Here is a 16328-nt window from a genome sequence, read left to right as displayed (position 1 = left end):
GAGGTGGGGAGCTTGTGAGGGTAGGGTCTGTGCCCAGGGACACTCACGCATGCTCCTGCTGGGGGTCCGGATGGGCTTGTCGGAAGACCGGAAAGATGACGAAGCTGCTTGCAGACAAAGAAGAGAGGGCGACTGAGAACCTTGGGCTAGGTCACTTCCCCAGAGGGAGTGGGGTGGGCCTGGCTCCGAAGTTTGGACAGAGGTGGGCTGGGGGCGGCCCCCTCCCCGCTCCTTACGTGTGATTTTGGGGGCCGTGGCACAAGGGAAGCCCCCGTTGGACTGCTCAGGCTCTCCAAGGTCGAAGGGCTCCCGAGGCTTGGGCTTGTATTCCCGCTTGGGACGAGAGGAGGCTTCCCGCATCCTGCAGGGAGGGAGAGCTATGAGCAGCCAGCAGCAGGGCTGGAGTCCTGTGTGTGCCTAGATAAAGGGACACGTCCGTCCCCGCCACTGATGCTGCTGCCCAGGGCTTGGGGTGGGAGGAGGGGCCCTGAGACCAGGCCTGGACACGGAGGCCCAAAGGGTCTCCCAGTTCGTCAGCTCCCCCAGCTCAGGCCTTTCTCAGAGGCTGCCAGCTGGCCAGGTCCTGCCAAATGCTGCAGCCCCCTTGCCATGCCCAAGGGGGACATCTGTGGACACGGCTGCCCAAGGCTGTCCTTCTCAGGCCCTAGACCAGTGAATAGCTCTCAGAGGGGAGCTCCATCCGCCCCTGCCCTGGGTAACCCACCCCCACCTCAGGCCCAGAGCTCTGAAAGGCCTCCCAGGCCATTCTTCTGGCCTCCCAGCCTCAGGTGACTCCAACCCTTCTTTCTGACAACTGTGACAAGCCTGATGAGGTCTTTCTCCCTCTTGGAGCCCCCACCCCCGAGTGCAGTCTGGGGATTCTTTATGAAAAGCCACCAGCCCCCTGCTCTGTCACATGCTCCAAGCAGGGCTGCGCTGTCAGGGAGGTTGGCGGTGGTGTCCTGGAAGCCCTAAAGGGCCTGCCCAGGAATCCATGGGAGCACTCTAGGCTTCCAGGGCCCCCGGGCCCAGCACAAAGCTGGACGTGGCTCCCGCAGGGAAGGCTGGCTGGGGCTCACCTTCGCTTGAGCTTGTCGGCCAGCTCGTCCAGGATCTGCACGGCCTGCCGGTGGTAGTCGAGCTGGGCGTCCACCAGCGCGCAGAGCTGGCTCACCTGCTCGATCTGCAAGGGAGCAGCCCGCTGAAGGGCTGGCCCTCCCTGTGACCCCTACCCCCAAGACCGCCTCTTTTAGGGAGTCTTGCCAGAATGCTCCCGACACAGGGGCTGGGTCCCCTCCCCATCTGCCTGACCCCTGTGCTGCTGCTGGAGGAGACCCAAAAGCTTCAGGGCGTGAGTGGAGGCCCCTCGGGCTCCTTCGGGCTCCTTCAGGCTCCTTCAGGCTCCTTCAGGCTCGGAGCTGGGGCTGAGCCTGCTGTGGGCAGGGCATGCGTGACTCCGCCCACTGGCCCCAAATTTGGGTGGGGGCTCCCCCCAGGGAGGGCCTGGACGCACATCGGTCTCCAGGAGGTTGTGCATGCTGGTCTCGGCCACCTCCTTGGACTCCTCAAACTTCTCCAGGGCCTGGCGCAGCTCCTCATCGGGGATCCTGCCCTGTCGCTTCTTCTTGTAGTCGAAGTCCAGGCGGCGGCCCTCCAGCTTCTTCAGGTGGTGCTGGGATGGGGGCGGGGGCATGGGGCTGTGAGGTGCGTGCTGGGGGCTGCGGGAGGACGACGCTGGCGGGGCTGCGTGAGGGCAGCCACACTGAATGGGGTGTGGGAGGACGGGAGGGGGGCGGCACCTGGATCTCCTTCAGGTCCTTGTCACACAAGTTCTGCAGGGGGTCAATGAAGTTCTGCTTGACCTCTATGTCCAGAGAATCCTTCACCTCTGCCAGGCGCTTCATGGACTCCCCCGCATCCAGCAGGGCATCCCCTGCAGCAGAGTGGGGAGTGGGGGAGAAGCTGTCATAGGCGGCCAGGGCCTAGGAGCCCAAGCTACCCCCAACTTCTAACCTGCCCTCACACCCCAGCGCCCAGACGCCAGAATTCAGGACAAAACAAGAGTCCCTGGAGTCTGAATCTGAGCCCCAGCAGCCAGGAGCTGGCGATGATGAGGGTCAAGCCCCCGCAACCCCCCTGCCCAGTTTCCCCAGCATTAGCTGTGGGGCTCAAGGGCAGGCTTTCCAGTGGCCTTGGCCCTACAGCCAACACTCCAATACTTGCTTATCCCCACTGAGGAAGGAAGGGTGTTCTGGGAGCCTCAGTCGCCCTCGTCCAGGGGAGTAACAGGCACTGGAGAAGACGGGAGCAGTGGCAGGAAGTGGCATCCCGCCCTCCAGTGCCCGACGCTCTGGCCCTCTAGCCCGGCCTTCCATTGCTCTCACCGAAGTTGGACTCGCCGCCCAGCTCCTTCCCATGGCGGATCATGCACTCGCCCAGCAGGCCCTCGGACTGTGGGTAGCCAGGGTTCTTCACCTGCCCCCGGATCTTGGACACCGTGTTGAGCATCGTCAGCTTGGCCCGTGAAGCTGGAAGAGAATGGACTGGGTAGGCATGCGGCCAGTCTCAAGACCCAGGCCTGCACTTGGCCAGTGCTGCAGGCTGCCTCCTCTCCCCAACACCCTTATTTCTAAAGCGCTGCCCTGACCCAAGCAACCTTGGTTCCTATGCCTGCTGATGGCCAGGCTCCGAGGAGAATCTCCTGCAGAGATCTCCTTCCTCCGCTCCCCTGGGCCACAGGAGCACTGGTAGTGAGCAGGTGACTGGCTCCTCTGGACCCCTGGGGGCCTCCTTGTCCTGGAGCACAGCTCTGATCACAGAAGCTCCCTTCCCTGGCCTGGGGCACAGCACCCCAGCGAAGGGGGGGCAGGTATAAGTGCGTACGGGTCCAGGCGCCCAAGACACAGCCCCCCACCTGGCGGGGGGGGAGGAGCTGCGTGCTTGCCTCTGCCTGCCCGTCTGTCCCACACCTACCACCTTCTGCGACGGGAACTCGGATTCGGATTTTCCTCAGGAAAAGGTCCCCATCTCTCTCTCTGACTTAGGACCCTCCCACCTCATGCTCCAAAGGTGGGCCTGCAGCTGGGGCCTGGCAAACGGGTGGGCAACCAATTCAAACTGGTCCAGTGAGTTGGTTAGGTGGAAAAGATGCTCTTTTCTGCTGGGACTATTAGCCTTAAGGGTGATTTCAGACCAGGGTTGCCACAAAGAATGAGCGCTGCCTGATGCAGTGGGAAGGAAATGCATGACTCTGAAGACGTCCTTGGGTCCTTGGATTCAGACCCATGAAACCCGCCTGCCTCTGCCCGGGCACTTCAGCTCTCAGCCCACACATTCCTCGGCTCCGGTAACCGGCAGATTCCTGGCTGAGCTGGCCAGCACCCCTACCTGGGTTGGGCTGCAGGTACTCAATGGTTCTGGCCAGCACTTCTGTCACAGCCTTGCTGGTGACATCCACCTTCTGTGAAGAGAAGCAGGGTGTGGGCTTTGCAACCATCGGGGCGCCGGAGGCCAGACCAGGAGTCCCTGGACAGCCCTTGCCCTGCTCCCCGGCCCCACTGCCTCCCAGGGCCGGGGAACCCATCCCTCCGTGAGCTCCCCCCGCAGCCCGGGTGTAGCACTGCTGTGGCCCGTGAGAGTGAACAGTGCTGGGCATCAGACAGGCTGCACCGCCTCTCCTGGTACCTTCTCCATCTCTTTGAAGTCTTCATCAAGCTTGGTCCCTTCGGCCCCTCCGACCTTCTCACTGACCAGCTGGGGGACAGGAGGGAAAACATTGTGAGCCTCAGACAAGGAGGAGGACTGGCTGTGCCTTCCAGCCATGTCCACTGCCAGGGGAACAGGTGAAGGGGTCAGCACGTCCATGACGGCTTCCCAGGGATGCAGCTGATGGCAAGATGGGAGGCTGAGTGAGGCCCTGCTGCCAAACCCACAGCCTTCTTTGAACCAGAGCTGGGGGTGGGGGTGGCATCTCCAGCTGGAAGCCTTCCTTGGCCATGCCTACCCTTGAGTGCCACCATCCCCAGCCTGCTTGGGGCAACCACAGCTGAGTGACCCTCTCTCAGGGTCCTCTCTCAGGGCTCAGGTGCCCACACCCAGACAGTGATGCCATGGTTCAGCTCCAGGTGTGGGGAAAAGGTTCGTCAGAGCCTCTTTGCTCAGGGATCACACACCTCCCTTTCCCCCACTGAATTCCTGCCTCTTTGGGAAGGAATCCTGGGAACCTGGGGCCAGCACTTCCCCAAAACACACTCTCCCTGGGCACCTCTGGGAGATGAGCAGGTCTGTGGTAGGGAGGAGGTCCTGTGGCTGAATGGATGTGAGGACGACCCAGTCCATCGCTTTGTGCGCCACCCCCCCCACCAAGCACAGGATCCAGGGAAGCACAGGGCCAGTGGGCTGGGGCTTTCTACTTGGCTGAGCTTGGGAGTCAGGGGGTGCCTAGAGTGCAGGTGAGCGGTGAGGCTGCTGCAGTGGGGGGACAGGAAGGAAGCAGGGCTGGTGCAGGGCCTGCCTGGTGACTGTCACCACCTGCAGCGGCTCGGGCCACTCGCCGTCCTCTAGGGGACCCTGCAGGATAGGCAGGGGCTGCCCTCGTGCTCCTGCTAGCCACACCGTAAGAAAAGACCCTGGTCACTTCCTGGGCATTTATGGGGCGTTCCACTTTATATCATGGGACAGTTTCACTTCTTTTGATGATGGTAAAACAGGACGTTCTCAAATTCAGTGGTTGCCAGAGAGGGAAATGAGTTCACTGCCTGACGTGAGACAAGACTCTTCTGGTGAACTGGGAGGGAATTGAAGCGTAGGTGCTCAAAACCACACCTTCCGGGGCCCCGGGACCGATGGCCTGCTCAGTGCAGGAGGACACGGTGTGGGGCAGACAGGGACAGGTCTCCCAGGCAGGAGCCACATCCTTCCCCTAAAGGGAGGGGCAAGGGCAGACACTGCAGCCTGCTGGGAGCACAAGTGGCACCTCCCTGCCTCCCCAGAGCCCTCAGCTCCGCGGGCACCACGTGTGGGCCTGGATACCAGGCCATCCTTGCACCCAGGCACACAGGACGCCATGCTGGGTCCCTACCAGTCTCCCTTCACCCTGCCTGGGAGCTCCAGGCTCAAGTTCGTCAGGTAGCAGATGACCGTTCCCCATGTCCTTTCTTTCCAAGGCTCACAGTCTTAGAACCAGCACAAATGGATAAAAGGATGATTAGAGGCCAAAAGGAAAAAGGGAAAATCAAAGAAGTCACATGCCAATCGTAGCAACGAAGGGCCGCGGCTCTGAGTGTGGGGCTCCCCAGGGTACAGACCGTGTCCAGTGGAGAGGGATCTAAGTGGTCAATGGGAGGAGCTGCAGGTGGTGTTGGTAACAAGGACGACCTTTGGGGATGAGGAGATGTTTCTAGAGACTGGGACCTCCTGTCACTGAGCAGCCAGCCCTGGATGCTCAGCGGGTGGGATGCTGCCTAGGTGGAGGGGGCAGGAGGGCCCCAAAGGGTCCTGCCCATGGGGAAGGCTACGACCCTGCCATCTCAGTCCTGCTCAGGAAAAATGCACTCATTTTCAGATCCAGCGAGAGCAGCAGACACTGGCGATAACAGCTCCGCCCGTGGAGCCCACACCTCCCACACTCCGATCCTGCTCCCACACAGGGCGGGAGGGAACAGACACGGTGCCTGCTGGGGCCCCCTCTTCCTCTCCACATCTGAGCAACAGCCAGGGATGCCCACGGGCTCACCGAGGGCCTGTCCCCTGCTGGCTGAGCCCTGCGTGGCTGCGGCAGCTCCCGGGGGCAGGTGGAGAGGGTGGTGACTGGCGCCCACTCTCCTGCAGGGCCCTGACTGCCGAAGTGTGTGGAAACCGTAGCCTCCCGGGCCCCACCCGACTGCACCAGAACCTGAATCGCCAGCAGGGACCCCATAATGGTTGCCATTGTGAAAGCCAGGCTGGCGCCTCCCTGGGGCCAACACGAAGCCCCGCCTGAGCCGGAACCTTCTCCAGAACCCTCTCCAGAACCCTGTCCCAGTTCAGGAGCCAGTCTGTGCCCCAAGCGGCCCCCACCACTCGAGACCCAGGGCTGCCGCTCAGTGGGACCTGGTGGCGGAGATGAGCTCCCCATTGCGCACCGGATGCTTCCCGGCTCTTTGCGAGACTGGCTCCCAAGCTCCTTGCCCACCTGGCCTGCCGCTGCCCGCACAGTGGGCCTCAGGGTAGTGCTCAGTGACTGTGTCCACAAAGGGCCTAGAGCGGGGTCTGCCCTGGGGGAGGCCGGGCGGCTGTGTGTTAGCGCCCAGGCTGCTGGGGACCCGCTGCATGAGTGCGGCTGCTCTGCGGCACCCTGAGCAGAGAGGGTCCCATGTCTGTCTTCTTCTTTGCTGGCCTATCCCACGATCTACTGGTCAGGAGTTCCCCTTGGATGAGTTCTAGCGCCAGCACCTTGATCCAGCTTCAGAACACCTCCAGCAAGCAGGGGGTTCCCTCTCTTCTCTCTGGTGGCACCTCTTCTAGAAATTGCACAAAGGATTCACGCCGTATGTTTGGCCTGATATTACCCCTGTCTACTTTTGACTTTTGGGAAAAGCAGGCTCTGTCCCCAGCCCGGGCGGCAGGCACTCCAGGATGGGACAGGGATCTGTGCTCCAAGTGCTGTAAGTTCAGACTGCAGAGGCGGGTGCTGCTGGGGAGGGAGCAACAGGCCCTGCTCCCGTATGCCTCCCTGATGCCTTCTGGCAACTTGCCGGGCCTGGATCCCACCTGGCCTTTGAATGATCTGATTGGCAATGACGTGTCCGCAAGTGACTGTGTCGGGTAAACAGCGGCCTGTCCACAGGCTCCTGCGTTTCTGAGCAGCGGAGCCGTGTCGGCTGACGGCACCCCCTGTGAACTGGGTACCTGGGAGGGGAGCGAGCCTGGAACAGAGCCGGATCTTCACCCAGAGCACCCACATGACTTCCATGCACAAGTGTTGGCCCGTGGGCATTAATAGTAAAGACGAGGTGGGGCAGGGGCTATTCTTTCAAAGACTGGTTACCATTCCAGACCTTTGGCCATCTTCGGAGAGAAGCAGGGAATCTGACACTCAGGAGAAAAAGAGCATACGCAGTGGAACAATCCACAGAAGGAACTGGGGAGGTGCTGCGCGCCACGAGCCAGCAGGACAGCCACTGCGGTAGTCAAGCTAGAACACGGAAAGGCAGGAGAAGCTTCTTTTATGGGGGCGAGCAGAAGACGGCTGCCCACATTGGCAGGCACATCTGCGGCGGCCACTTGGTGATAGCTGGAAAAGCAGTTTGAATCCTGCGGGGTGGGAGGAAGCCAAAAGCAGGCCTCCAATTGAATCATCTCCGCAGGGAAACCTGATCAACACACATGACACAGAAAATGAAGGGGCCAATCTGCAGGCTTGGTGACCCGGGCAGACGATCTGCTTTGACTATTTAAGGGTTTAAGAGAAAACAAGGGAGGGAGAAAGAGGTGGGGGAGGAAGTGGGGGAGATGTGCAGGGCTGCTCAGGGCCACATTGTCCCAGATGGGCACCATATGGGTCCCTACTCCAGCGTCCTGCACCTTGTCCAGTCACCTTCTTCTTGGGCCACTGGAGTCGCTCCAGGACCACCTCCCAGGGTAACATCGGAGGTCACCTGACCTCTCCTGGCCTAGGCTTCCCCTCCTGCCTCTGCATAGCTAACCTCTCCCTGCCCATCTGTCGGTGCCAGGATGACCTTTCTCATGCCAGGCAGAGGGGAGAAGCTGCTTGTCGGCACTGCTGGAGAGCTGGAGTGAACAGCACAGTACAGAGACCAGAGCCAGTACAGAGTACACAGTACAGTACAGAGTACACAGTACAGTACAGAGAGTACAGAGTACACAGACGGAGACCAGGGCCCCGGGGCAAAGGGGACCTCGAGGGTCTGGGCCCAGCCACTCTGGCCATGGCCTGACATGAGCCATCCTGAGGATCTGGGCCAGTGAACAGGCCTCCTGGCTCTTGGGTGTGAGCACGGCTGCCCCTAGTTAGCAATGGCTGTCAGGATGGGGGGTCGACAGGCCGGCACTGGCTAACGACCACACTACGTGATGAACTGTCTGAAGTGGGAGGTGATACAGAAGGGGCACGACAGGGGCGCCTGTGTGGCACAGCGGTTAAGCGTCTGCCTTCGGCTCAGGGCGTGATCCCGGCGTTATGGGATCGAGCCCCACATCAGGCTCTTCTGCTATGAGCCTGCTTCTTCCTCTCCCACTCCCCCTGCTTGTGTTCCCTCTCTCGCTGGCTGTCTCTATCTCTGTCAAATAAACAAATAAATAAAATCTTAAAAAAAAAAAAAAAAAAGAAGGGGCACGACAGTCCGCCCTGGCCTTGGGGAGCGCCCCTCTGGTGGAAGCGAGGAGACTGTCCGATATAACAGCAACGAAGAGAAGAACATGGTGAGAGTCACAAAGGAGGCGTAAATATGCCCAAGGGCAGCAGGATGTGGGTCCGAGCTGGACGAGCCACAAAGCCAGTGCTATCTGAGCTGGACCTGAAAGGGCAGGGTCCCAAATGGCAGAGCCAGGCCAGGTGGGCAGAGTTCTGGGCTCTGGGTGAGATGCAGGTTGGGGCACAAGGGCTACCATTCCTGGCCGGCTATGTGCCAGGCACTGTGCAGACACATGCATCGTATCTACGTGATGAGGGTGCAGGGACCAGCTGGCCCATTTCACGGATAAGGAAACTGAGGGGTGAGAGGCTGTGGAGCTGTAAGTGGAGGGCATGGGTGCCATGCCCTGTGCTGGAGGACTGGGCTGTGATAGGATGCGAGCGAAGCCTGGGGCCAGCGCGGGCCTCTAAGGGCGGTGGGGAGGTGTTAGAATGCGTGTGCACAATGCTTGGACATGGGAGGCCCCAAGAGGCAACAGTGATGATCCTGGGCAGAGCTGAGAAATTCCTGAGCCAGGGTGACGGCATAGGGAAGGGAGGAGAGGGCGAGGGGCCCGAGGACAGACACACTCCCTCCAGATCCCTTGCAACTCCACCCGCCCTCCCTGCCGCCTCCTAACATCTGGAAGGCTTGGAGCCAAACGCTGCAGAGCAAAACCCCCAGTCTCCACCATGTCTCCTATCTCGTGACCCAGAGTCCACAGCACGGACAGGGCCAAGGTTTGTCTGCTGCCCCGCCAAATACGAGGCTGCTGGCCTTCTTACGGCTCTCCCTCCTCATCCCATGCTCCCGGGCTCCCACCGTAGGGGTGCTGGCAGAGACACCAGCTGGCGGATTCTTTGGCTAAAGGACTCTCTTTCTGGAAAGGCAAGGCGAGCTGAGCACGATTCTGGGGAGGTGATGTGTGTGATGCACTGGCTTCCCCCAAACCTCCTTCTCTTGATGCGTCTGTCCCTACCCAAAAACCTTCAGTGGCCCCTGGTGTCACCGGGATACTTGGGAAAATTCCCCACGCCCGGGCCCTGGTGAGCTGCTCGAGGACGAGCTGCTTGCTGACTGGGGCGGAGCTCCCATGTGGCTCTGAGAGCAAAGGCCACAAGACACGTGGGGCTGGGCCACGGCTCTTGGGGTGAGGAGGTGGTGCCAGTGAAGTAGAGTCTGTAGAAACCTCATCTGTGCCCTAACAGACCTTCACTCCCCTCCTGCAAGGAACTGGAGGACATGAAGGAGACGTGTGAGCAAAAGACTGAAAGCTCTTGGCACCAGGCGAGGCGCTCCATCCGTCACAGATCCTCCGTAAATATTTGTGAGGTGACTGAGAGAATAAGTCACCACCCCCTTTGTTAAGCCCCACGGAGGGCAGGGTTTGGACAAGTCAGAACTTCCTGCGGCATACCGGGAATTCCGCCACTTCCCCGGATTTGCTGGTGCCCCTGACGCCTCAGGGCACACACTTCCTCTCCTCCTCGCCATCACAACTCAATGTTTTCTAAAAAGCAGCTTGTGGAAGGCGCAGTGGAAATGATCAACCAGGAAGTCTTCTGAAGTCATGGGACACATGGAAACTCCCAGTCGGCTGCTGCAACCACAGGATCAGGCCCCGGTGGGCAGACACGCACCCAGACACACTCCCACACGCGGCACGTCAGGGCTTCATTGGGAACCCAGCTCTGGTGCCAAAGGACCGTGGCCTCTGAACCCTAAGCGCTCTCTCCGCAGAAGGGGCAGTGGCAGCTGCGACGCTGGCTCAGAAGCAGAAGCCGGGGGCCCCCCAGACTGCAGGGCCGTGCCAGCTGCTGGTCTCCCAGCCAGAGCGGGGCTGCCTGTCGTCTGGGGAAAGAGCCAGGAAAGCTATGGAGAGGAGCCGGGCGGGGGGCCCTGGTCAGACCTGGCCTCTCGCCGCCAAAACCCGTGCTCTTCTACCACCCGCAGGGCCGGTCGTTGATGTCCCGTCTCGGGCTGGCTTGAGCCTCCCACATCCCTGCACAAATGCAGCTCAGAACTGCTTGGCTCCCGGCTCCTCGAGATGAAGAACGGGACTCTGGGCTGGCACGGGGACATACACACTGTGCTGTCTGGAAGGTGGCGAGCCGAATGCCACGTGAAGTCCCAGCTGCCGCTGCTCTGCCTGGCACACGCTGCTCGAATGCCGGGGAGAAACCCTCAAACAAGAAAATCCCTCAGTCACCTGTCTGGCTTAATCCGGAAGTTCGAGCAGGCCATGGCAAGGGCACTGGGAGCAAAGCAGGAACTGACCACTGGAAAGAAGTGGCTTTAGAAGGAAGTGGCGAGGCAGATGGGGGATCATCACCCAGTGACTGTCAAGGTGGAGTCAGGGCCTGGATGACCAAGCTCTGTCCCGGAGATGGAACAGGGATGCAGCAGAGGCCTGGCCTTGAGGCCGTGACCTCTGCTTCTGCAGTGCAAGTCCGAGTCCTGGAGTGAGAGGCTCCCGCCAGGCAGACACCAAGACAGCTGCCCCTTCGGCTCCAGGCTAAGAAGAACCTTTCTTCACTGACTCCGCTAGAGCCCGGTCCATCCATCCCTTCCTGCAATTGTCACACCAATTGCCTGCTGAGGCCTACAACACCTAGGAATCCGTCACGAGGGCCATGTGTGCCTCTGAAGCCCTCCACATGCCCGAACCAGGCCTGCTGCCACCCTGCTCGGACTCTCCTCGTTCCTCCCCAGGACCCCGGGTAGCCTCTGCCCGGGTCTCCCTCCCCAGGCCTTGCTCCTGTCTCCTGTCCAGAAGCCTCCACAAGTCAAGTTGGGGCCTGCCACCCTCTCCTGGCACCTGCCCTGTCTTTGCACTGCAGCCCCCAGGACTGCTCCCCTTCAGCCCCCCGTCCCCGCCACTCCAGCCTAATCCCTGTGTGGAGTCAGAGGCCTCAGCTTCAGTGTAACTTCCTGTTCGAGTCCCCCATGCCTTTCAGAGCTCTTCCCGTTCTAACTCTGCATGCCACAGATGCCCGGATCCCACATTTGTCTCCAGCTGACAGCGAGCTCCCAGGATGCGGGGACCCTGTGTGTCTTGCTTTTTGGCCCAACCCAGCACATTGCATGGGTTTGATGGACATCATCTGACTGACTGGCTGGCCCAAGGCCCACTGAAGGGCGTACCCTTGCTGGCCCCTCTCCCCACCAGTAAAGGGCAGGCTCGAGATGAAGGCTTTCGTCACCTCCCAGGGCGTGGCTAACAAAACACAGGCGCAGCGGCACAGGAGGACCCGAAGCTGGGAGAGAGTTCTGCGCACGAGGCAGCGGAGGCACGGGGAGGGCCTGAGCATACACAGGCAGCTGCAAGGTGCCACTTCTTGGTGCTCCCGTCCCAGTTCCCATAACCTATGGAGCTGGCCTCAGCCCTCTCTGTTTGAGGGAAGTGCCTTGTTCCTCCCCGCAGGGTGACTCAGCAGTCCTAGGAGATGGGGTAACAAGGAACTCACCCTGCCTGGGCCCAGCTCCACGTGGATGGTGCAGGGAGAGGGCAGGCTGGCCAGCACTGGCCACAGGCCGGGATTTCCCCTCACAGTCCATCTGGCCAGGAGCCAGGGGCTGAGCACCCTCCCGAGGACGCACTGTGGTGGGGCAGTGGCCTAAGGTCCTAGGCGCGGCTCCTCTGGGGACCCTCCCAATTTCCTTGTCAGTGAAATGGAGTATTGGCCCAAGTTCAACTGTAAAGACTGGCAATCCTGGGATTTCCATGAAGATGCCAAGTTTCCCCAAAGGAAGCAGAAACCACTTAACAGTACTGGTCCCTGCTTTCATCCATGGTTCACCAGTTCCCTGGTTGATCTCATAGAATCTGGGGGAGGAAGTGGGCCCCGCTGGGTGTTGAGGAAAGCCAGCTTCTAGCTCCTAAGCACTTATAGTTTGCAGAGGGAGGCAGGACAGTAGGAACTATGGAGGGGTCATGTAGCACAGATGATGTTCTGTGGTCTTGCTGCCTTGCCGGCCCTTCTGTCATCCTTGAGACCCCAAGAGGAAGCAACAGAGCCATCCGAGACCTCTAACAACCACCTGGCCCAGCTGTGGCCTCTGAGCAGGTACCTTTACTTATAAATGGGTAACTGAGGCCCCATGAGTCCCCAGGATGTGCCTTGCCCGGGGCCAGGCAGCGTAGTGCGCATGTGCAGGGGTGCCGGGGGGTACGTGTGTTGTGTGTGTGTGTCCAAGCCAGGCAGGAGTCCCAAAAGAATTAAGTCCAACCCAACTCCAGAGGCTGTCCCTGCACTCCTCTGGCTTATTTCCTCATTTTCAGAGGCTAGCCAGGTGTCAGGGTGCTGGCAGACGAGGAGCTGATTAATAATGAGCATGGGTCTGCTGGAGGCCGAAGCTGGCACTGGGGTGGGCTGCAAACCCCACCCCTCCCACCAGCGAGTATAGAGCCACATCTCAGGCCCTGTAAGTGGGTGGTCAGGATGACCTTACCTGCTCCTGGATGCCAGGCCAAGAACCCAAGTTTAAAGCAGGGCGGCCGCCCAGGACTACTCTGAGTTAACTGTGCAGGCCCAGAGACCTGAAGTCGAGGGCCGGCTTTGCCCTGAACCTTCTGGAACTCTACACAATACCCATGGCTCAGTGCTGACAGGAGGCCAGAGCTCCTGGAACACTGCAGAGCCCTGTGCGAATACCAAGGGCACACTGGACTGGAGCTGTTCAGGGGGCCCACCCCTCATGCAGACCCCCGCCCGTGGCATGGTGCTGCTAACCCGGGAAGAATCAGACAGGACTTCTCTCGCACCCTCCCGCTGACTGAAGCTTGGCCCGGAACACACCCTGGGAAGGTGAGGAATCTGGGCAGCACCTGACTGGGGTGGGGGGCTCAGGCTGTAAGCTCATTCTGCCTCCTCCCAGGACAGGGGGAAGGAACGAGGCCTGACGAGCAGGGGACTCTGAGCTGGGCCTGATCCCAGCTGGCGCCCCTGGCTGTACAGATGGTTTTTACCAATGACCGAGATGTCAGCAATTGCTTCAGGAACAGATCACACCTGGGGCTCATGGTCGGGCTTAAACGCCTGGGTATACATTGACCTCCTGTGTTCTGTCTTCTCACTGTGGGGATGAGGCAGGAGGGCTGCAAGTCACACAACCGGGAAAGTCAACTTCCGATGAAAACTTATAAAAGGAAACACCCAATCCACAAACGTACGTAATAAATCCCCCCCATCCTGCCTGGCCCTGCCTCAGTAAGCGTGTGCGCTGTGGCGGCTGCCAGCTGCCCGTCCACAGTCAGAGCATGAGTGGGCTCTGTATACGCGCAGAGACGACAAGGGCATTCTGCAGACTCAGCTGGTATCGATGGCAGAGCTGACAGAAGAGTAGCCCTTCAGGAAGAGACCGGGGATGAAGCTGGGAAATCCTGCTTGGCCTCTGGAAGGCCCCGATACAACAGCCATATCACACGCTGTGAGCACAGCCTACCACCCAAGAGCTAGGCACCCAGGCACGAGTCTCAAGGAGGGGCCGTGTGTACCCCAACCATGACAAGCTAAGGTGACCCCTGATCAATCTAAAAGCCCAGAGCCCCTGCTCCTGGAACACAGATGCCTTCTCTCCTGTCTCTAAGACTCATTCCATTTTTAAAGGCCTAACTAATGAGAAGCCACCTCTTCCAGGAAGCCCTCCTGATTCTCTTATCACCTGCCCCCTTACCTAGACGGGAGTGATGTGGCCACTGGCCACCTCTCCCATCACATTACTGGCACCTCCTCTCTCAAGTCCCTGCCCCCTTCAGACCTCACCTTGTACCAGCTCATCTGGCCTGTGTTTTCTGTTCTGTGAAGTCACCCACCTCACTCCCACCTCTTTATGGTCCTCCGCCCACTGGACTGTGAACTTGAAGTGAGCAACCCCATCACTGACAGGAAGCACTTCAATATGACCTCATACACTACCCCACGCTGGTGAGGCTCTAAGAGGGCAGCAGACTCAAAAGCTAGCTGGATGGCAGCTTCCCTCCGTATCCCCAACTTCCTCTTGTTGCCCGCTTGTGGGGAATTCAGGTTAGGCTGGCACTCTGGCTGGAGGCTGCCAGTCCAATTCCCTGCTCTCCACCCAAGGTCTGCCCACAGCTGCCTCCCTCACTAGAGAGCCAAGGGTCGAGAAAATTTGCAAAGCAAAAAAAGTCTGAGCCAGCCAGGCCCAGGCTGGTTTGTATTCAGACGATGCCCCCCTTCCCAGAGTGGCGTGATTTCTCATTAACAGAAACCACTATGAAAGCAAACAAGTCTGTGGTTTAGAACAGGACACAGGAGAGGAAGGCTGACAGCAAACAACCTCCAAATGCCAAACAGAAACACGCCAGACTGGAGTTGGGGAGCTTGGGGCGGCACACACGGGGCGCTGTGGATCACTGGGCGGGCAGAGCTCAGACTTGGAGCTCCCTGAGACAGCTCCGGGCAGGAGGTCTGAGTGGGTGCCAAGGAACATACCGGCACCTGGCTCTACTGCTCGCCTGTCCTATCGGGGTGGTGACAATAGGCTTGGCTGACAAGTGACTCACGGCCACCAAGACCAGTTTCTTCAGGTGTGGCTACATAAGCACCTGGGCAGGTGCTGACCCCAGGACACACATGGCAAGCAGGGAGAGGTGAAGTGGTCAGCAGCCCTCAGCACAGCACACCCACCCCTGCTGTGGGTTAATGACCGGCGCTGTGAGTGGGGCCATGTGCTAAATGCCGACATTCAGTCACCCTGCCTGGCCAGTCTTCCACCACCACCCCCCGCATTTGTCCAGGGGCACCCGCCTGTCTTAACTGCAGAGTCAGTCTTAGAAAGCCAGAGCTGGAAGGAATCTAGTCTCAGAATCACTGTCCAGCCACCTCAGCACAAATGAGGACACCAAAAGTGCTGAGGAGGAAGGAGCTGCCCGGGTCAGGCAGGTAGTTCCCAGTGGTCACAGGGGCAAACTGTCCCTATCCTCCCAGCTGCCACCCACCCTTTGGTGACCAGAGCAGGTGGGCCTGTCCTTCCTCGGGATGCACGGTCAGGCCTTGTGCGCACACATGTGCGTGCGTACACACACACACACACACACACACACACTCACTGCCATCAGCATTCGTGCTCCGGCACTGGGGGAGCACCCAGGACTTCAAGGTTCTCAGGGGCGCTGCCGCAGGCCACCGATGTAGAAGTGCAGTTCTCAGGGACCCTTTCTCCTCCCTCAGGGTTCATCTTCATTCCAGCAATGCCACTTAGGACAGCCTGGCTCCACCTTCTCGCCCCACCTCCCCGCTCCAAGGCGCCCCGTCCCAAACACGAACTTCTAGTCGGCAGTGTGGCTACGTGAGGAGCTGGGAGGGCAGCACAGGCCTGGCTTCCAGTAGGTGCTTAGGCAACCAATATTCGTTGCGATAATAAATAGATGCGTGTTGGCATGCACACCCTGCCCTCCAGGAGCTACTGGGCAGGCACTCTCAGCAGAAACAAGCACCACCTCTGCCTAGTAGGTCATGACTTTATGCAAGAACGCAGACTCCGTTCAGCCTCAGTCTCCTCAGCTGTAAGACGGAAGGTGGTGATGACGTACTGCGCTGCGGGACTCAGGTATGAACGTGCTTTAAAACCCACAGACTAGGGGCTCCTGGGTGACTCAGTCGGTTAAGCGGCTGCCTTGGGCTGAGGTCATGATCCCGGGGTTCTGGGATCGAGCCCCGCGTCGGGCTCCGTGTTCAGTGGGGAGTCTCCTTCTCCCTCTCCTGCTGCCCCCCTCCTCCCTGCTGGTGAGTGTGTGTACCCTCTCTCTCTCTCAGATATTACTTGAGAGAGAGAGAGAAGGAGCAGAGAGAGGGTCAGCAGGAGAGGGAGGAGACTCCCCACTGAGCAGGGAGCCCGATGCGGGGCTTGATCCCAGAACCCCGGGATCATGACCTCAGCCCAAGGCAGCCACTTAACCGACTAAGCCACCCA

At 59.9% G+C, this 16328-nt stretch overlaps 1 protein-coding gene across 1 annotated transcript in view; it reads right to left on the bottom strand.

Moving 5' to 3' along the window:
- Positions 1-16328, bottom strand: part of SH3GL1 (SH3 domain containing GRB2 like 1, endophilin A2) — a 32095-nt gene that overhangs the window by 1926 nt on the left and 13841 nt on the right. The window contains exons 2-9 of the mRNA XM_045804354.2: positions 3685-3753; positions 3388-3460; positions 2385-2528; positions 1800-1933; positions 1514-1672; positions 1080-1183; positions 237-361; positions 48-104 (exon numbers count right to left, since the gene is read on the bottom strand). Of these exons, the coding sequence (XP_045660310.1) occupies positions 48-104; positions 237-361; positions 1080-1183; positions 1514-1672; positions 1800-1933; positions 2385-2528; positions 3388-3460; positions 3685-3753 (865 nt within the window). The remainder of the gene's footprint in view (positions 1-47; positions 105-236; positions 362-1079; positions 1184-1513; positions 1673-1799; positions 1934-2384; positions 2529-3387; positions 3461-3684; positions 3754-16328) is intronic.

The sequence above is a fragment of the Ursus americanus genome, chromosome 14, assembly GCF_024610735.1.
Source record: "Ursus americanus isolate L20-20 chromosome 14, mUrsAme1.1.p, whole genome shotgun sequence".
NCBI classification, from domain to species: Eukaryota; Metazoa; Chordata; class Mammalia; order Carnivora; family Ursidae; genus Ursus; species Ursus americanus.
Note: the sequence above shows the minus strand (reverse complement) of the source record. Positions and strands in the feature narration are given on the sequence as shown.